This window comes from Spea bombifrons, chromosome 1 (genome assembly GCF_027358695.1).
Source record: "Spea bombifrons isolate aSpeBom1 chromosome 1, aSpeBom1.2.pri, whole genome shotgun sequence".
Taxonomy (NCBI): domain Eukaryota; kingdom Metazoa; phylum Chordata; class Amphibia; order Anura; family Pelobatidae; genus Spea; species Spea bombifrons.
In genome coordinates, this window is record NC_071087.1 from 10,414,361 (window position 1) to 10,436,541 (window position 22,181).

A 22,181-nucleotide genomic window follows, 5' to 3' on the forward strand; every position below is an offset into this window, starting at 1 on the left:
GCACATTAAATTTATATGCGAGTGGAAGAGGAGTGGGTATCACGCAAACCGGAGATTTACCGCTGCCACCCGCAGAGTTCCAAGGTATGCTCATTAGACTTGTGCATTCGGAATTGTACGAATTGCAAATGTACTGAATTTTGGCAAATTCAGTGAATTGTACAAAGCCATAAAAATAAGAGCAGTTCCCCCTCGAAGCGGACAAAGACGAAGCAAAAAGACGACAATTCAGAGCTGAAATTTGCAGACCCTTTCACTCACATTCTCTCATTCATTCTCTCATGCCCTCTAAATGTTTATCTACCTTCTCTGCCGACCACATCCGTATCTTCTTGTTCTTCATCTTCTATCTACTCTCTTTCATCTTCTCACTTTTCTATTGTCGGTGATCTTCCGCCAAAATGGTGGTGCGTCTGGGGATGTCCTCTCGCCCGATCTTCAAATGGGGGAGGGGGAGCGGCATCACCAAAATAGCCAACATTTTGAAGGAAGATCACCTTAAGGTATAATGGTGGCGCTTTCAGTGCCGTCCTCTTACCCAACTGGAGGAGCAGCCATAACCTGGCTCGAACCTTCACCAAAATGACAGTTCTTCCAGTGACGCCCCCTCCCCCACGATTGGAGGTTCAGGCAGGGGACGTCACTGGAAGTGCCGCCTGGTTATGTCTGCAGAGATGCGAACGAAGATAGAAGATGGAAAATAAATGGTGAAAGAGTGAAGATAAAGAATAAGAAGATGCTTGACGGCAGAAGCGCAAGTGGTCGGCAGAGAAGGTAGGGAAACGTTTAGAGAGCGTAAGAGAAAGAACGAAAATGAGAGTGCGAGAGAGTGAAAGTGTAAAAAAGAGTGAATGATAGTGAATGTGGGCACCGGGCAATGAATTTCAAAATAAAAATGCCCCCCGATCTTGAGTCCGAACCGAATGGGCAGGTAACGTAATTTATTGCCTAAAAACGAATGGGACAAAAATGAACCGGAAAATGTGTCCGAATCGTTTTTATCCCATTGGCGCATTTCTAATGCTCATAACACGTGACTAAAGCCCCTTCCCAATGTAAACAAAATCTTATACATACTTTGTAAGTCATATTATGTACACATCTAAAACACTAAATACATTTCCAGCTTTAAGAGCTTCAAGATAGGAAGATACCTTCATATAATATAGTCACATATATTACAAGTTCCATAGGGAAAAAGAGCATCTGGATGCATTAGTAGCCATCACTTATGTTTAGCTTCAGGGAGGAAAAAATGCTTATGAAGACACAAGGATGGATTCTATTGCAAACAATATGGCCTTTGATATCACATTGTATTATATTTCACTGGTTATCATTTTGTTTTCAATTTCATCGCAGCTGTAACTTGGAAATCCTGATTGGAAATTGCCTGTTTAGTTTCACAAAATCATGGCCACTGCACATAAAGATATACATAATACCCTGTTGCAGACCAAAAAAATAATAGGAATTCACGTTTGAAGTAATTTCTCTGGTGGAATTCCTCAAATACGGTATGAAATTCTGCAATATTAGAAGTATTCATATAGCTACTTGCCTGCTAAAAGCTCCAATGAAAAAAACAAAAACAAAACCTAAACAGCTGTCAAAATACAGAAAATAAAATTGGTAAGTATACCTTTAAAGATGGTTGTGGAATTTATATTAAACAATTTAACCGCTAAAAGCTTACAAATTTTATTGTAAATTTTATTTTGATTATTAGACAAAATTGGACAAAAGTATTGGGACACCAATATTAAATAAATATTAATGTCTATGTATTTTTAAAAAAAATTCTTTATTTTTCTTATTTTAATTTTAATATGTTGCCAGCATCTCATTTACTCGGCATACAGATTGTTGCAATCGTCTTCCCACATTTACAATTGGTATACATTTTTTTCATTCAATACTCCCAGATCTCCATGTTTTTTTATTTCACATTTTGGAACCTTTTTTTTTTTTTTTTCTTTGAGTGTACATAATATTGCCCAAAAATAAAATGTTATTTTTAATGTTTCACTATTGAAAGTAAAGAGAAAATGTTTGAATAAATAGCATGGGCGGTGTCGCCAATGTTAAAATTTGCTGTACATAGTAAATATTTCCTGAAATGTTTTTTATGATGTCACAGATATGTCAAAATATTTCATTGGGCCATATGGTTTATCAAGCCTGAAGGGATGTATAGAAACGTGGTCAATGTAATGGCCAAATCTCTGTGCTGGATTATAGAAATCCCAAAATAATCTCAGTTTCCGAATAAATAGACTATGGAATGCCATTGAGTTATTGTATAAGATCTTACTGATACAATTTGATTGCATTTATTCAAAAGGTTAATGACCTAAAACTCTGGACAGCTCCAGGATACCTCGGGCAGAACTAAGTTGTCAAAAATAGGGAAATTCTCTGCTCACGAGTGGCAAAGAAACTCTGCCAAGCCCAAAGAGCAGCCATGTTTACATCAGAACCCAGCGGAAATTTTTCTGCAAACTGGTGTTCCTGCCGAGGCTGGCAGAACATAGTAGTTCAGCGTGGACTTGGCAAGGGACTGAATCCCGGAAATCTGGGGACATGTCTACTTGTTCATTAGATGTTTTTATGTTACTTTCTGAATTTTAGTGAGTCAGGTACAATCTGCAATTTTATTTAAGTGTCTACTGGCTGAAGACATCTAGATTTTTCACGCATGTAGTTTTAAGAAAAAAAAAATCATTCAACAAATTCAATTTAACTCTTTCAGAGTTTTACATGATTTAGAGACCAGAGTTTTACCATGTTTGTGAAACCATGATTCCCATTTTCCAAATTTAATGTGCCCACACAAATTATACAAAATTTGGACAAGAAGGGCCTTCTAGTAAAATCATAGAAATGCATAAAACATAACAATCACTTTTTTTTTGTAATTTCTCTTGCCGAACAAGGCAACAACACTGGCTTAAGGGGTTTGGGGAAGTGATTTTTAATGTTTTTTTTTAATTGTAGTGGTAGGGCTAAAGGATATTGAGGAACTTAAAAAAAAATATTTTTTTTTCTTTTTTTTTCTCTTTTTTAGTTATATTTCTTTTTTTTCTGCACGTTACCAAGTGCAATATGGATAGAGATCCCTTTCGATCAGCCAGCAGGGCGAGCCATAAGAAATCTCAGCATTGACACCTACCATAAGAGAAAGCCCGATCGCGGAATCAGGCATTCCTATTATAACAGTGTAACAGGCTGCCATTAGACTGTCTGATATCCAGTGTAGCGGAGATGTCCCTGCCACTGCAATAAAACATGCTGAAGGGTGGCACGGTGCTCTTGTTCATGAGAAGAACTGTGCAGCATCCCCCCGATGAGCATTTGTTTAAATATTGTTTACTTCTTCTGCTAAACGGCTGCATACTGTAGTTTGGTTTAATGCCGACACGCAAGAATCTTGCTGCCCTCTTCTTTGTCAGTGCTGATTTTAAGCAGGGCCATGCCAGTTGACAAATTGGTTATATTTATGGACAGTTTGGAAAGAGTTGCAATTGAAGGAAATCCCTGCACCCCAGCTTGGGCTGCATGTGTGATCCCCAGCATGCATCAGACCGTAGCGGGTTATGTGTTTAAAATGCAATGTTGGAACAATGGTCAGGTGTCCCAATACATTTGTCCATATAGTGTATCTTCAAAGTACTCAGATGGGAAGATACTGTATGTCTACTAATCATTTTTGAAATACCAAATCTGTTACAGATAAATTATTTGTATCTTGCATACAAGGCGATATGGGTTCCCCTCTGCTTCCCTAAAATACAAGTAAGGCCATTAGCCTTGTCTATGCTCGCTGGTCATCCAGCTTTGAACACCACCCAGAGCAGATACGGAGAGGACAATTTACAAACCCAACATGGATATTGGTTTTAGAATCTCAAACTGCAATGGAAGACTTCTCTTCTACTTAGTTCTAATAACATTTAAACGGACAATAAGCAAGGTGGGGAGGGTGCACCGTGTTACTGTATACATGTTTTTAACCTAAAATTTGGTCCATAAACATTGAAGATGGTATGACCAACTACATGTTGACCACTTTTCTAGGCAGGGCGACAAATCCATATGTTCCAGTCTACGCTTCATCTGCACCTTATATTTTTTTAGCGGTCTTTTTTTGTGTTGTGTGTAACTTAAGCCCTGCCTGCTCTTTTTATAAGGTGCTACTGCATAGATGTATTTCAGGCTATGTATTATTTAATTTTTTTCTATCAAAGGATAACATTCCCATGGCTTTGGTTTTTGCATTTGGCAAAGGTCTCCGGCTGTGAGTCGACAGCAGGTAACAAATGTTCCAGCATATTCTTTCCATTCTTCGCATACACCCATCGCCTCCACCTATGTACTTTTATTTTTTGTGAATTATGAATTTTTAAAAGAAAACTGAAAAAAATATTTCAATAGTTTGTTCTTCTGCTGTTTCTCCTCCTTTTTGCTCAGATGTTTATGAGCCCTGCAAATCCATTTACAGCAATAAGCATTGAAGTTTAATTAAAAGCTATTGTGTTTCTAATATCGCACAATCCGGATTGTCTCCCTTCCAAGCTAAAAGCGGCATCCTGCTATTGACAGCACGCCAGCAACAATGCACAGAGACTGCATAAATATTTATAAACGTTACCGCCGCAATAACTGCGTTGACATTCGGCAATTAAGACGGTAAAGTTTCGGCATGTAAAGGTTAAAGATTAGACATGCTCCCTCTTGTGTTCTATGAAGAACGCACGCTGCTTCTTCTGACAGATGAAAGGGTCTAAGCCATCTGCTGTGTGTTCAGTGAAAACCCTTCCAGTTGGCCAGGGTATCTCTGACAAATGGTTATCGGTAGATGTCAAGTACAAGGTGGGTTTAGTTTGCAAAGCAGACCAGAGAATGATACACGATGGCAATTAATCCCACGAGCGTGGCTTGCGCTGGGAAAAGGTAAACGCCTGCTATGTTGTCTCGTTGCGATAATGGGTATAAAGGCAAGCTGACGTTATGATTGTCGATGGTGCAGCGCAAGAGATTGGACATCATCTGTACTTACATGGAAATCTCATGGGTCAATGTTAAAATTAAATAAATAATAAAATAATTGAATGATAGGTTGTGGTCAGAAGGTATGTAGAGTGCATGTTTAAATTTGACTCATTTACTATTTATATATATATATATATATATATATATGTGTATATATATATATATATGTATATATATATATATATATATATATATATATATATCTGTGTGTGTGTGTGTATATATATATATATATAAATATATATTATATTAGACTTGTGCAAAAGGACACATTTTTGTTTTTGGTCCATTGTTTTTCAATCAACAAATTCGGTTTCTTGACCATTCTTTTGGACGAAAATCGAGGGGGGCTTTTTACATTCAAAAACAAAATTATTTTCCATTCATCCTCATTTTCTCATGCTCTTTCACGCTCTCTCTGACACACTCTCAATCACTCTCTCTCACGCTCTCTGAATGTCTTCCTACTTTCTCCACCAACTACTTATGTGTTTCTTGTCTCCGTGCCAAGCAGCTCCGTTTCTTCCTCCATCTTCCCTGTGTTCTGTCTTCTTTCTTCATCTTCCATGGCCAGGACCTCCCATAAACTCCTGCAAAACGGCAGAGACACTCTCTCTACTTCCTGATTGGAGGAACAGGGGAGAGGGTGTGCTGAGAGTCTCCGCCCCTTTTGCCTGAAGGAACCTCAAGATGAACTTCCAAAAAATGGTGGAGCTTCCCGGGCACATCTTGTCGCCTGACTGGTGGAACGGGGGAGAGTGTGTGCCCAGAGGCTCTGCCCTCTTACCCTCAGATGCCATCACGTGCCATGTATTAGGAGTCAGAAGGTTGATAGTTTATATAGAGAGCCACAATTGCTGATATAATTAAGACAAAATAAACATAAATATCACCAATTCTTTTATTACGTTTACGAATCCCGCCCTGTAGAATTTGATGTACTACGATGTCTAACCTTTATTTTTGTTCTCAAATTAAACTATCATGTGGTTTCGCACCACTTAAAAAATGTCGAGGGATATTAACTTCAGGCTGGTGCTAATATAAAGGGAACGTAAATAACACAAGTGTGAAATTATGTAATTTAGTGACATTCTAAAGTAAATAGCAGCCTAAAAAAACACATGCAAAAGGTAAAATTAACTGCAAAGGCTCCACAAAAAGAGTGTATGCAAACATTGTGTCCAGAAACAGAGAACTCAGACATGGACACAAAAAGATGGTGGCTTAAAAAGGCTATAAAGTATGGTAGCTTCATACTTTATAGCTTTTTTTAAGGTTCCCCTTTTACTAATGTGTATTTTTTCACCAAACTGTGCATCAATTTATCAAGATGGTCCAAGTTTTGGACAAATTCATTCCCATAGCATGCTGCTGGATGTGTGTGTCCATTAGTCTGCTGGTGGTGGTGGTCCTATAATGGAAAATTGAATCTTCCTAAACCTTGGGATGTTGCTGCTATAAGTGAAAGGTGAATCTAGAAGCTGGCTGAGTCAAACCAAGTCACCCAATTCCTGGAGTAGACAATTGTTTAAGAAGGCTGTATACAAGTGTCAGAACTGGGGTCATGGAAAATTGTGAATTAAAATTGAATGTATACACTAAGATGAGAACTCACCGACATTCTATCATGTCATGGGGATTAGGTTTCCATTTTAGGGGATGTTTATAAAAATGCATCCTGAATAGGAACGATGTTTGTAACATAAACCTGAAATAAACATTTTCCATAAACCATCTGGTTAGTTTCTTCCAGTGATGCCATAATCTTCGAAACACCGTAATTAAAGACATCATATAGTGCAATGACAATGTCCACGGCATTCTTCATAAGACATCCCTGGTACCTGAAGCTTTGAGGAAACAATTTGTGTATATCAAGTTTTTTCAGTAAAAAGATGTATTTGGATGCATATGTGTCTACAAGAATAAGGTACAACCTGTAACGTGGGTGGTTCTAGTGCACAAGGTATAGATATGATGTCTTAATATTTTTTTGTGGATCAGTATTTGAGTTGTTGGAGAATCCCATAGTCAACCAGAAGGTAAGGTCAAGAAGCTTAGGTTTAATGGTGTCAAGACCCACTGGGGATTCAACCTGGGGCATTGACTCCCCTTACATCTGCTGCCTCCACATACAAGTATCTTGCTTCACTTCCATTTTTTCACACCAATGCAACTGTCCAAGGCCGGGGGCAATAATTCTGAATCTGCATTTCTATTGATAATTAAGGCCTACTGCCCTCTAGTGAAGTGCCCTCTCCTCGCAAACTTCTCCTCTCAGCTGGTGCATTTGCTTTATCCTTGCATTCTGTCGCTGTGTTATTGGTTTTGACTAAGCTTTGCTTGGAACGCTGATAGCTTTAGAAAATAGAAAGTAGACAAGTCCTTGCATCAGAACTTGATTCCTTTAAGCCCAGTTTGACAAGTGGAGATGGAAATGCTTTAACCACAAGACCTTATATAGAAGTCGCAGTAGTATGTGTTCTTAAAACACTGGTTGCCATTTTCCTAAAATATGTAGAGCAGGTCAATTGGTGCAGTCCATCATAAAAAAGCAATGGACCTTTGAAAAATTCCTCACCCAGGAACAACAGAAACCAGAAGAGAGACGTGATAATATCTTTCTATTGTTATATAAACATTCCCATGCATCTTACACATAAAACTGGAGTGGTCAGTACCTCGTCAAAAGTGGTCCAAGGAAGGAAGAGCAGTGAACTGGCGACAGGGTCATGGGCGGCCAAGGCTCATTGATGCACGTGGGGCTGAAGGCTTGACCGTGTGGTGAAATCCAACAGATGAGCTACTGTTGCTCAAATTGCTGAAAAAGTTCATGCTGTTTCTGATAGAAAGAGCATCACAGTTTGTGGCGTATGGGGCTGCGTAGCCGAAGAGCAGTCAGGGTGCCCTTGCTGACCTCTGTCCATTGCAGAAAGCACCTACAATGGGCACGTGAGTATAAAAACTGGACCACGGAGCAATGGAAGAAGGTGGCCAGGTCTGAAGAATCGAGTTTTCTTTTACATTATATGGATGGCCGCGTGCGTCGCTTACCTGGAGAACACATGACACCAGGATGCACCCATGGAGGCCACACCACACAACTTACAGGACTTAAAAGACCTGCTGCTTACATCTTGGTGGCAGATACCACACCTTCAGAGGTCTAGTGGAGTCCATGCCTCGACAGCTGTTTTGGAGGGCTGTTTTGGAGGCAAAAGGGGGACCTACACAACATTGGGCAGGTCTTAATGTTATGGTTGATATATATATATATATATATATATATTCAAAAATCATCTACATGGATCGCACCTGGTTTAAGGGTGCCACATCAAACTTCAGAGAAAGAGGCAATCACACACCCTTGAGATCAATATATAAATTGAGATTTCTTTGTAATAATTCTAGTGCTTCTTGTATCGGCACCCTAATATTAATGGGCAGTTGTTTTATCTGCTTATATATTAGTGCCACTTTAAACTGCCAACAGAAATTTGACAGCACATAAGAGCTATTCTGCCATCTAATCTGCCTGTTCTTCCTCGTGTATAGACTCAGACCTTAATCAGTCCTTGTTCACATCTAAGATGCCTATATTTAGTTGCTCTTCTACGAATTCTCTCCAGAACAGCAATATCCTTCTGGAGATGGGGTCTCCAGAACCGTACACAATACTCTTAGTGAGATCTGACCAGAGATCTATAACATACCTGAGACTGATCCATATAGAGCCTCCTTCATAACACCAGCATTTGAAACCAAAAAATATTAATTCGTTATTAATTGGGGACAATATAAATTGCTTTAGGTGAAAATCGGGGACAGATGCCAAAACTATCTGTGGGAAATCTGCTCGACTTTAATTAAAATGTTACATGTGCAAATAGTCCTTGGTAAGTGGAAACAAGTGCAAACATGAACGTGAACAATAAACAATCTGGAAAGAGAGAACAGTTATTTGAGATGTGATAACTGCGTTACTGACTTATCTCATGTGGTACACTGACCATTGATATCTGGTGTTCTCACGCTCTACAGGCTTGGGCTCCTTCGCAACAGAATCAATTGAAAGAAAATAAAATATTAACTGGTTCCCGGCAGAAGGAAATTGTCAGAGGTTCTTGGCGCACCCATGGTCCATTATTGGGTAATGTTGACAAATTAAAGCTTTTATATGTAATTTGTGGAAGTTCTGCCGTTAAAGTTGGAAATGAGGAAAATTAGGGTCTTAGCTACTTTACAAGATGCGTCCCACTATGTCAGATCTTACACTATAGGGAAAGTCAGAAATACTGAGCTCTATTACATTGTATCTATCAGTGCCCATGGAGATCGTTCATGTAAGGTCGTGTGAGCAATGAACGTTCTCCACGGGCTAGTCCTGGCCATTTTCTCTGTGTGTGTCACTCTCGAAGAGCTTATTCACTAAAGGGAGAGTTGTGTTTTATAATCCTTGACTACACTATACATTATTAAGGTCTATATATACTGTATATAATATAAATCTACACTACGACAAAAGTATTGGGACACCCGAACATTATACCAACAGGGACTTTTATGACATCACATTCTAAATACATAGACATTATTATATAGTTGGTCCCCCCCTTTGCAGCTATAACGGCTTCCACTCTTCTGGGAAGGCTTTCCACAAGATTCTGGAGTGTTTATGTACACATTTTTGCCCATTCATCCAGTAGAGCATTTGTGAGGTCATACTTCGTATGTAATTTCCTGCAAAAGGCTTAATATAGGCAATACATAAATATATATAAGCATTGACCAAGCCAGTTATTCTTTTCAGTGCTCCAAATATATATTTTTTTAATATAATTTTGAGAAAGCAGCCTGTACGTTTAGTCGTTACAAGCTGTATTCTCAGGCCCATCAGCCTTGCTTACAGATCTTGTTACCGTCACTCACTGCTCCTGCATGTGACGCAATATTTACCTGGATCGGCAACGGGGATGTAAACCAGATCCCCTTTTATCATTTGTGAGCCAAAACCAGTGATCTATAACTTTGATTGGCTATCTTTTGGAGTTATTCAGTTTAATCATAAGCCGATATATGGTCTCGGGGCTGCATTATCTTATCCACCAGAAGTAATGTTTGTGGCAGAGCACAGACATTGGAAACTCGGGAGGTATGGCAGCTATGGTATTTGCGTGGACAATCCTGAACCCTCGGGGGTACCGGGGAGTAGCATAGGGGTAACGCTACAGCCCTAGTGCTAAAAACGGTCTATGAGGAAGAGCATTATGGGAGTTGTGGTGCGACAACACCTGCAGCGCAACCTGCTGCCAAGCAACCCGTTCCTTTCTCTGCGCATTAGCATTCCCCACATGCTGCAGGCCAGCAGTGCTTATATGAGGCGGCCATCCCACAGGATACATGCAAGGAAAAACCCAGGGGACAAACTGTGGAGCCCCTTTTATGTTAAAGTGTATTGTCCCAATCTAACCCACCAGGTTTCAAGGTAAAGTAGAATGGCCCCCTCAGAAGGGCAGAAAAAACCTCATGGTAAAGGAGGAATAATACCCCTGTAAGTGTTATTATGCATAAATAATGTATATCTATGGATGAGCGACAGCCACTATATCATGCTCTAGACAGCTCAGATCCACCACACCCACCCGTTTGCTGTCACTTAAGACATGCGCCACGCCCACTCCCTGACAGGCGCAGAGCCCTCATTGGTTCAGCCATACCAGTGTAACCAGTTCGGCGAACCCTATCGCCCACCCTACCCGCCAACCACTCAAGTTGTCATGCGCCTCTCCTCGCGTATGCGAACCAGCTGGGCGCCAGTGCCTCCCGATAGGCTGGGAGACATTCCTCTACAGCTGCCCCACGCCACCGATTGGCTGTCATCTATCCCTCCCACTTTCATTGTTGCGTCTTTTTTTTTTTTTTTGCACGTCTCTCGGAGAGTGTCAAAATGCCGTGCCCCTGATTCGTCCGCTGAACGCCATGCCGCCTTAGCATAGGTCAGCAAAAACGTCAGTCGACGCTTAGTGGGCGTGGTAAGTTATGGGTGGAGGCGTGGTAGGTTGTGGGTGGAGCCATGAGAGTCAGTGCTTTAATTGTGTAGTTGCTGCTGTCACTTCAGTTCCCGTTTGTGTCCGTGTTATGACCGCTTCCGGCCTCGGTACCTGATTATTGTTTCTATTACGATTTCTTTTATTTTTGGGATTTGCCCTCCATTACCCATGATGCACAGAACTGTGGGCAAGTAGCTTCCAGCTACTGTTGGCAACCCCTCCCCCCATCCTTGTCCAAGATGGCGGTCCAGGAATCAGCTGCTCAGCTCTCTATGGCTCTGAAGGTTCAGGAATACCCCACTCTGAAGGTGTGTCATGCTGTCTGTCGTCTTAAAGTCCTCTGATCCACGAGTGATCGCGGATATCACAAGGACAGCAGTGTGTGCTCCGCAGTGGGCTGGGAATGTATTCAGGATTGTCTCTACCCCACCTATCATATGGCCCCCAGTTACCCCCCCCCACACTGCTTTTTTTAGGGGGTAGACTGTGCATGGAGGTGGGGAGGGTATATTCGCCTGTGCTGGAGTTAATGCCCCCCGGTGATGAGATCACAGCCAGCAGCGATGTGAAGGAATTCAGGGTTAAAGGGGCTCTGTCTCCTAAGACATGTTCAGAAATTAACCCCTTCCAGCACTACATGGACTTGTAGACCAGGACAGCCCTAATGATTAACCCTTACATGGAGGCATTAGTGTGATCCCCTCTAACATGACCAGGAAAGACTGAGAGATCTCAGTATGTACCCAGAGGAGAGAGAGAGATGGCATGTGATGGAAACATTTAAAGAGTTAAAGGGATTTAACAAAGTGCAGACAGGGAGTTTGTTTCAGGAGGAGAAGTGTTTCAACAAGAGGTCAGAATGTATGGATGTTTTACATTACTGTGAGGGTGGTGGATAAATGGAAGAGCCTCTCAGCAGAGGTGGTAGAGGCTAACACAGGGAATTTAATGTCTAGCCCATGGATGTTTGAACTTCTCCTGAATCTGAGACGAGACCAACGACTGATTAAGATCTGAGACTCTACATCAGGAGAAACGGGCGACTAGACGGGGGCCAAATGGGCTGACATCAGATTCCATGTTTTTGTTATGTTTCTATGAAATGAGTGATTTGGTTGTTTAACATAAAATGTAAATCTGACGGGAGGCGATGTGTTAAGTGAGTTTGCTGGGATTTCTGGGAACCTATGGAAGATGTAAATGTGTGTTTTTCCTTCTCTGACATGTATATGAGCGTGGTAGGTAAGTGGAACAGTTTCCCAGCAGAAGTGGTAGAGGCAAATACAGTGAGGGGATTTAGCATGGGGTATGCAGACGGCTCTTTAGTCCCTGCGCGATGAGTGCAGTTGGTCTGTATCCCCGTTTTAACCCAGTTGTGGCCCTTGGGTGGAGGGTCAGGAAAGCAGTTAAGATGCTGACCTATTTATTCACTTTCTAGTAAGTCTACGGAAAGATTTATTAAGACGGCGTGGGAGGTAATTACACGTTATTATCATGTATGTGGCAACAGGGAAGGCTGTGAGCCACGGATCGCAATGCGTATCAGAGCATATCCAAAACTGCAGCTCTTGAGTGGGTTCCTGGGCTGCAGTGAACTGGCGACAGGGTTGGCGGCCAAGGCTCATTAATGCACGGGGGGGGGGGGAACCCGTGTGGTCAAATCCAACAGATGAGCTCCTGTAGCTCAAATTGCTGAAAAAGTTAATGTTGGTTCTGATAGAAAGGAGTCAGAACACACAGAGCATCGCATGTTTGTTGCGTATGGGGCTGTGTAGCCGAAGACCAGTCAGGTTGGCCATGCTGTCCACTGCAAAAAGCACTTCCAGTGGCATGTGAGTATAAAAACTGGACCACAGAGCGATGGAAGAAGGTGACCGGATCTGATGAATCATGTTTATATCACATGGATGAACGGGTGCATCACTTACCTGGAGAACACATGGCTCTATGGGAAGAAGGCAAGCTGGCAGAGGCAGTGCGATGCTTTGGACAATGTTCTGCTGGGAAACTCCGGCCATTACTTTGACGCGTACCACCTACCTAAGAATTGTTAAAGACCCTTTGATGGACATTGTATTCTCTGATGGCAGTAGCCTCTTTCAGCAGGATATTGCACCTTGCCACAAAGCAATGGTTCAGCAATGGTTTGAGGAACAATGAGTTCAAGGTGTGGACTTGACCTCCACATTCTCCAGATCCCGATCCAATCGAGTATCTGTGGGATATGCTGGACGTCGGAAGTCCGATCCATAGAGGTGACACCACGCGACTTACAGGACTTAAAGGATCTGCTGCTAACGTCTTGGTGGAGATACCGCAGCGAACCTTCAGAGGTCTAGTGGAGTCCATACCTCAACGGGTCAGGGCTGTATTGGCAGTAAAAGAGGGACCTACACAATATTGGGCAGGTCATAATGTTATGGCTGATCGGTGTGTGATCAGAAAAGGCTGAGCTGGCCCTGTATAATCTATAATTCAATGGGTAAGGAGTCTGGAAGAGTCTCACTGATTTAACTACACATTAGACTGGGTCAGCCAAGGCCTCGTCCTGGAGCAAATGCTCACTTGGGGTCGGCTCTTAATAATATATAGTGAAGTTAAGTAGCTGAAACCAAACTCTAGTGAATAGAGCCATTTGAGAGTCAGTGCCTGGGGTTTGTGGCCATTGTTGTGGTTTTACTGGTCACAGAGATTGGTTTAGTAGAGAGAACTTTACTTAAAGCGGTTACTAAACACAAAATGATCAGCCTTAAAAGGAATGATTTGAAAGGAAAAATAAAATGGAGAAGAGAGAAAAAGGAACGGAGTTGGGTGAAAAGTGTGGGGAGGAAAGAAACTGATGAAGAGAGACAAGCGGGAGAATTCTTGGCAGCTGTAATTAGCTGACCCGGCAACCTCTTTCTATTGTGTTTGGTGTTCGCTAACCCCCAGCTGCAAACCTTTAGTAGTTCCAAAATCATTTTAATTTTTTTTTTTTTTTTTTTTGGACAATAATAAAAAATAGAAATAAGCTGCCGTTCATCAGAACGAGACATAAGACCCCTGGCCATGCTGTGAACACGCCCAATAAAGCTTCCAATAGACTAGGCAACATGGCCGAACAACTTTTTTTTGGAGACCTAGTGGTCGGAGCCTCTCTTGTAGTCTTTGGACTCCAGTTCCACGGGTTTTGTTCTCTTGGATATAGGCAGATAAGCGAGGAGAGAGGGCTCTATTCACTAAAAGGAGAGTCGTGTTTAAGCTCCTTGACTACACGTTATGAAGGTCCAACCCCAGAGAGCATCTTCTGCAGGGAGAGCTTGGATGGCCCTATATAATGTATAGTTATATCAGTGTGGTTTCTCCAGTCTCTTTACCCATACATTATGCAGGGCCTCAGCCTTCTTGCCAGAGGAACCTGCCAGTGTTCACCATAACGAATAATGACTGGAGGGAGTTAAAACCACAGCTGCCCTGCCAACTCTTGTTGACTTGCTGTCATTGTATTAATAGACCCATCGATACGTCTCGGAGTGAAAGTGGCTCGTAGTCAGTGGTTCTGACGGCCTCAGCGTTCAGGTGGTCGGCGTGTCACGTGACCACAAATGGTTAATCGTCGGTCTCTCGTCCCTCTCTCTATATATATATATATATATATATATATATATATATATATATATATATATATATATATATATATATATATATATATATATATAGTGTTTCTGTATATGTTTGCTCACTCTCTCTCCGATGCCTTCCCTTTATGCCCCTTGTAAATGTCCTACACAAGATGTTCTTATAGAACGTAGTTCATAGAACGTTGTTGGAACAGCAGGCAGGTCAGCCCTTATCTGCTACTGCTGGGAGAGCGTAATATTGGCAGATCCTGATTCCTTGACGCTGTAAGTGATTCTGCGTGAAGCAAGCAGAGAACAGGGAAGCAGATTTATTACGAGCGTCAGCGCAGACAGGGACGCCTGTTCCTGCTGTCAATGGAGCTTTGAGCTGCGAAAATGAATGACAGGGAGACAGAAAGATTTAGTGACAAAGCAGGTCGAGTAGATACATGCTAACAAACTCTGCAAGCGCTGCATGGTGTGTTTCAGAAGTATATTTATTTGAGACAAAACAATAAAAAAAAATCTATATTGGTATAATAAAATTGTAAGTAAGCTTGTATGGACCACCCAGGTTGTCTTTGTATAATACATAATTCACATATGAGAGACTCAGAGGGTTAAGCTAAGGCCGACCTAAAAAGCAGCAGCGTGGTATCAATCATCATACCTGTTGCCAATGGTTTATTTGACTGCTAAAAAAAAGTAACTTTATGCCTATATTTTATCAGGTTCCTTATGAGACGCTCAACAAGCGCTTCCGAGCCGCCCAGAAGAACATTGACCGGGAGACGAGCCACGTCACGATGGTGGTGGCAGAGCTGGAGAAGACTCTGAGCAGCTGCCCCGCTGTGGACTCTGTTGTGAGCCTTCTCGATGGTGTGGTTGAAAAGCTAAGCGTTCTCAAGAGAAAAGTAAAGGAATACTAAACATTTTCTAGAATCCTAACACTGCGCGAGTAGGAATTAGACCCGCTGGTAACAAAGAAACAAGGGGAGAAAAAAAATCTAGAGGAGAAGCTTGGCTCTTCCTCCACCAGTCATGTTGAGGTGGCAGCGCCCGGGTTCGGGCTGCTCTAGCCTGGCACTTCATGTGGCACAAGCTATAAATGCTTCTGTCCCTCCAGGCAGTACTTAACCACTTGGTGACGCGTAAACTTAATTGCTTAATTACATGCTAATTGGGAAATTCCTAAAATTCCACTGTGATTGTGGCTACGAGGACAGGTTTGACCATCCTGATTGTTTTACTATTCGTCGTTCATAATAACTTCCAGGGAATTAACTGCCCAGAGTATTCCTAAATCCCCATGCCTTCAGTGAATAATATTCCTCTAATTAGCTGGGTAAGCGACAGTCTTTAAGCAACTAGATAAACGGGAGCTTCCGGGCCAACGACATTCTTTTAAAACGTCACCTCGGAGTACTGAATCTAAATCATGCCGTGAGTCACTTACATCCGGTCAACAAATGCACTTTATACATACAGCGCGCTTTATACATACAGCGTTCTTTGTACATACAGCGCGGGCTACGGCTACCCGTCATATGCTGACGGATATTCCTCGGATACCAGTGGGAAAAGGATAGGTTGGCTTATACTATCATTGAGACATGTATATTTTCTTTTTATGAATTGTATGTTATGAAGTGCTGAATCACCCATCAGTCCCGTGCCCCTGATGCCCTAAATGTATAAATATCGATTTAAGAGAAATCTAGGATGGGAGGTATTTTTTGAAGGAGGGGAAATGCCAACACCAGAGGCCACATGGATAAATTAGAGGAAAATTACGGCGGAAACATTAAATGTGACGTGAGAAGTGTCAATTAAAGGGGGTTTAAATGTTCACTGGATGGACCAACGCAGAGGACCAATTGTAGTCTTGTGGCAACAAACTGCGATGCGCTGAGTGTTCTGACCGCTTTCTATCAGAACCAGCATTCACTTTTTCAATACATTTAATATACTGATAAATGAATACATGAAATTATTGGTAAATAAAGTTAATATTTACTAAATATTTAATTACTAAATTGTAATTAACGTACCCACACTAACGCCATACAGTAACACACACACATGCATACAGTGACACGCTAACTATGGCAGTATACATACATGGCACCCAGAGTTTGCCCTGTCTGTGCAGATCGTATACAAGGAAAGCCCCCGTTCCCGCTTGCGTTAGTCTGTCGGTTCTAGTTCTGTCCGACCCTTTAGAATGTATGGACTGTAAGAAGTGCCGAGTAAATCGGTGGCTTTCTGTAAAGAATATATAGTTGCAATATATATTGCAAAAAGTTCCGGCCTTCAGATGAAAGGGTTAAAGTTGCTAGCCCTACTCTCCTATCGGGATATGTAAAGGATATGTAAAGGTTTGCGAGGTAGGAATAAATATTGATACAGTTCCATAATTACACGCTTCGGGCTTCCTTAGGATTGACTCATGTGCGAGGAATTCTGTTGATGTTTGATACATCCTGCGCATGCGCGTGTGTCGCTGCCCTGAAGCATTGTGTGGGTGAATGGCACACATCAGACACGCTCAGTCACTTTAACTTTCACGAGGCTATGCAAGGATTGGCAATTGCCTTAAAGATGCTGTTCCACTTAGATGTTTTTCCCCTTCTTTCCAAAATGCTAAAATTTTTATGTACTGCTCTTGTATATATGATTGATTATCATATTCCCGCTTTAAAATAATGTACTGCTTCTTCTGTAATTTTTAGATGTAAAAGGTTTTTTTTTTTAAATAGTTTGGCAGATTTTAAAGGGAAATGCCATTTACTAAAACTGATTTTAATAAAAACGCCCTCGAAGCACTTTTTTTCCTCAGTACGGTTTGTTTTGGAAATGTTCAGTTTCTGAGTATGGAGAACTATGATCTACGGCAGAACCGGCCCGGTCATCGCCTGCTGCCCTGGTCTCTTCCCCTCCATCCTTACGCAGACTGTATACATTATTTAAGAAGTACTCAGCAGGCCAGCCTGTCTCTCTTACTTTCATATATCATATATTTTATATCTATCACACACGCTTACCAAACTAAGACCCATATAGATCCTTATCAAGAGGATGCTTGAGAAACCTCAGTCCAAGTAAGAGGTCATTGTCCAAGTGCAACAGCCTTCCAGCAGAAGTAGCAGAGACTAAAACGGTAAGAGAATATAAACATGCGTGAGGTCAGCAAGTGGGTTTTTTATGTTGTATATTTCAGGTGGTTGTGGTTATTGCTACGATTTCACTTTTTAAGCTTGTAGTTTTACTGGAGATCCCTTAGGGAGTCTTTTTTTTTATAAACGGGTAGATAAAAACACAGGACTGCTAGAAGATTTTTTTTTTTGCTATTTTTTTGTTTTTGAAAGAGGGATATATATATATACCCCATCTTGGTGCTCTGACGCTCTGTGCTCCTGGTTGCAGAACCGATGATCTTCCAGCAATGCTGAGTGGGGCTATCAGAGATCCTGGACAGACAGGGGGTCTCTACTGCTCTCTCTGGTGTTTCCGGCAACGTTGACGAGTTCAAGCAGTGGTGCTCTTACATTGATTAGACTCCAGGCTGTTCTGTACCACTGGGAAATGTCCTTGCCAACGCAAAATACTTAGAATGTACTATTACGTCATAGCGGTCGTTTGGGCCACTTCTTTTAGGCTGTAGTACTACATCCTATGGTTGGTAATGGGTGAAAGAAGTATTATCATACATAAAGCAGATATATTGTAATTCTCCAGAAAATCTATATCAAGACTTAAATCTCAGGAATCTACATTGGCTCACTATAGGACTGGGGGGATTGGACAACGCATGGTTAACATTGCGTGACTGCTGTTAAAGTGCATTGAAGGAAAGTTATGGTAAAAATGTATGACGGTGTGTTGTGATTCTGGCATATCTGCTTTTCACTTCCCAGACGTTGATGAATGAGGCTTGTTCTATTATTCACGTGCCAGAGAGAGGAGCTTTACATTCTAAACGCACGTTTGTGGATTTCTATAGCCCTGTATGTCATGCCTTTCTAAAAAAAAAAATATATATATACATATATATATATATATATATATATATATATATATATATATATATATATATATATATATATATATATATATATACAGACCCTTTTTGAAGGCATCTAATGTATTGGATAACACCACCTCCCTTGGCAGTAAATTCCACACCTTTATTGCCCTCACTGTAAAGAAGAGTCCAGTCTCAGAGGGTGATCTCTTGTTCTTTGTACATTTCTGTTAATGAACAGATCACTGAAGAGCTCTTTATATTGGCCCTGCATATATTTATATAATGTTTATCATATCCCCTCTAAGGATTTTTCCAGTGTATATAATTTAAACTTTTTAGTCTCTCTTTTCTAGCCCTCCTTCGCACTTTTTCTAGTTTCATAATGTCCTTTTTAAGGACCGGTGCCCAGAATTGTACCACATATTCAAGGTGAGGTCTTAACTTTGACATGTAAAGAGGCAAGATGCTATCCTCATCATGCCTCTTAATGCAGCTTGGGAGATGATTTATAAATAAATTAAGAAGACGAGGACCGAGGACAGACCCCTGAGGCACTCCACTTAATACCTGCGTACAGGCTGAGAAACATCCATTCACAACAACCCTCTACATTCTATCTTTTAGCCAATTTATGATCCACATACAGAGATTTGCCCCTAAGCCTATTTCTGCTGATTTAAAGAGTAGCCTTTTATGCTGAACCGTATCAAATGCCTTAGCAAAGTCCAGATAAATCACATGTACAGCCAACCCCAGGTGGTTTTTACTAACTTCTTCATAGAATGCTAATAGGTTAGTTTGACAAGACCGGTCTTTCACAAATCCATGTTGACTTCTACTAATCGGAATCTGGATCAAGATACGATCTTGAATGTATACCTTTAGCAACCCTTCAAATGATTTCCCCACTACCGATGTTAGGCTTACTTGTGAAATTAAATCCATAGCCTCCATTTTGTTTTATAATAACTACCATTTACTTATTTTAATCTTTGGCAAAGCGCAAAGATAATACTGAGCCTAGGCTGGCGTTCTGGTTTTCTGGGGTGAAGGTTTATCTGCAAATAAGAGTCATGCAGCATTCATATACTCATTTATTCCCTCATTCACAGATACTAATTCATTCCCTCAATCACGCGTACTCGTTCATACAAACTCTGCAAACTCGCTGTACTTTTATATTATCGATATTATTATTTCTCCGCGCCGTGATAGGTGAGTCTTTAGCGCAAACGATTCAATGTGTTTGATCTTTACAAATTCTTCTTTTTAACCAGGCCGTGGAGTCCATCCAGGCGGAGGATGAGAGCGCCAAACTGTGCAAGAGGCGAATCGAGCATTTAAAAGAGCACAGCAGCGATCAGACGGCGGCCGCCAACATGTGGAAAAAGAAGAGAATGGATCGCATGATGGTGGAGCACCTTCTACGCTGCGGCTACTACAACACTGCCGTGAAGCTGGCCCGGCAGAGCGGGATCGAAGTAAGCATGAATTTAACGTGAATGAATGAGAGCAAGTCATACGCGCAGCCATTCTATTAAGAGAAATTATCCTAATGAGATATATCCTAATGTCCTGTTCTCGGGGTCTGCAGGTTCTCGGGGTCTGCATGTTATCTCCTCCCTTTACGTCTCCTATACTGTTAAGGGGACACCAATGAAGAATGCATCTTAAAGTAATTTAGCAAGCTGCAGCATTCTGCGCCCTCCGCTCAGTGCTTTGGTTGGTTGGTGCAGCCAATCACCTTTTGCGCTTGTCTGCATGGGGTCTTGTTAGAAGTCGCTGGTGTTTTTAATATACTTTGCATGCACACAGGTAACTGTGTTTGGCAAGCCCAAAAGGCTGGTGGGTGGGGGATGCCTAGGGAGGGTTCTTATTCTTTTGTTAATTTAAAGAGACATTCGGTTGGCCGGCATGGAACCGTTTTAGGCACCTTTACCGAGATTAAACATAAGATGGCTTGCATGCTTTTTCTGTAAAAAAATATTTGCAGTTACACATACCGTATTGGCTCGAATATAGGCCGCACTTTTTTCCCCCACTTTAAGACTTTAAAGTGGGGGTGCGGCCTATATTCGGGGTCTAGCGCCCGACGCCCGGGACATGCAGTCCCGGGCGCCGGGCAGGCAGCGGGGTTAGGATACAGATCCCCCGCAGCGGTGCAGGGGACCTGCATCCTACTCTCGGATGTCCTCAGACAGCCTCCCCTGCCAGCACTTTCCACGGGGGGGGTGCCGGCACGGGAGGTTGTCTAAGCGCATCGTCTGGACGGTCACCGGCTGCAGCGATGCGGGTAAACATCCGGTTGTATACGCGTATTGCGTAGATGCCCCCCGCCGGCCCCGCAAGACACCCGGGAGTCTGCTCCGGCAAGTCGGGGGGGGGGGCAGAGTGGCATATCTCGGGGGGGGGGGGGAGGAGGAGGACAGTGGCAGCATATCGGGGGCAGAGGAGGGCAGTGGCAGCATATCTCGGGGGGGGGGGCAGTGGCAGCATATCTCGGGGGGGGGGCAGTGGCAGCATATCTCGGGGGGAGAGGACAGTGGCTGCATATCTCGGGGGGGGGGACAGTGGCAGCATATCTCGGGGGGGGGGAGACAGAGTGGCAGAATGTTTTTTTTGTTTTTTTTTTTGGTGCTTTTTTAAAGAAAAAAACTTTTTCTTTAAAAAAGCACCAAACTTTTAGGGGGCGGCCTATATACGGGGGCGGCCTATATCCGAGCCAATACGGTATTTATATGTATATGAAGAACAGACGCATAAAGATGTGCATCAATATTCTCTTGGCGGTTATTGGGTGTGTTTGGTGTCGTCACCCGAATACAAAGTGGATCGGGATACACGCTAAACCTTTCCTGGATGAATTCCCTTCGGTTTCATTTTTATTTTATTTTTTTTGGCTTAAATAATGATAATGAGGCTCTACTATGTACGTCAACAGGTATGCTCATCAAACATGGCCGTGTCGGTAATTTGATAATAGATTTCCGCGCACTAATGAGGTGATAAACAAAGCCAAGTCGGTGAATTAGAAGCCGCCGTAACAAATGATTTTGATAGAATGAGCTATAAAGACGGCTCGCCGGCCCAAGCTTGTTAGACTGAATAACGATCTTATTGTCATTGTCTTATGACCTTGGATTTCAGCGCTTGAATCAGAAATGATTTTTTTTATCATCATTATTATTGTTATTAACATAGAGACTCTGCGTGGAGTTTACAGCGTTTGTTAATTTATCATAGTTGCTTTGTGTTTTGCAGCATAAGGTAATCGGGGTTTTATTATACGTCTATTGTATTTGGCACTTTGTGAGCGTCTATTCGTTCGGTATGAGGTCGATTACTTGCCCTGTGATGAAGTCAATGGCTTTTGGAAGACATGTTATTTCTCACTAGAAATGTGTTGACCCCTGCGTTACGAAGGGCCAGCTCTAGTGAGCTTCTGCTGCA

The 22,181-nt window shown here is 42.0% G+C and overlaps 1 protein-coding gene across 1 annotated transcript in view; it reads left to right on the top strand.

The window, feature by feature from the left end:
* The first annotated feature begins 11,144 nt into the window (after window positions 1-11,144).
* The window catches only part of MAEA (macrophage erythroblast attacher, E3 ubiquitin ligase), a 32,135-nt gene continuing 21,098 nt past the window's right edge, over window positions 11,145-22,181 (top strand). The window contains exons 1-3 of the mRNA XM_053458178.1: window positions 11,145-11,413; window positions 15,436-15,618; window positions 20,009-20,212. Coding sequence (XP_053314153.1) covers window positions 11,345-11,413; window positions 15,436-15,618; window positions 20,009-20,212 — 456 coding nt within the window. The 5' untranslated portion in view covers window positions 11,145-11,344. The remainder of the gene's footprint in view (window positions 11,414-15,435; window positions 15,619-20,008; window positions 20,213-22,181) is intronic.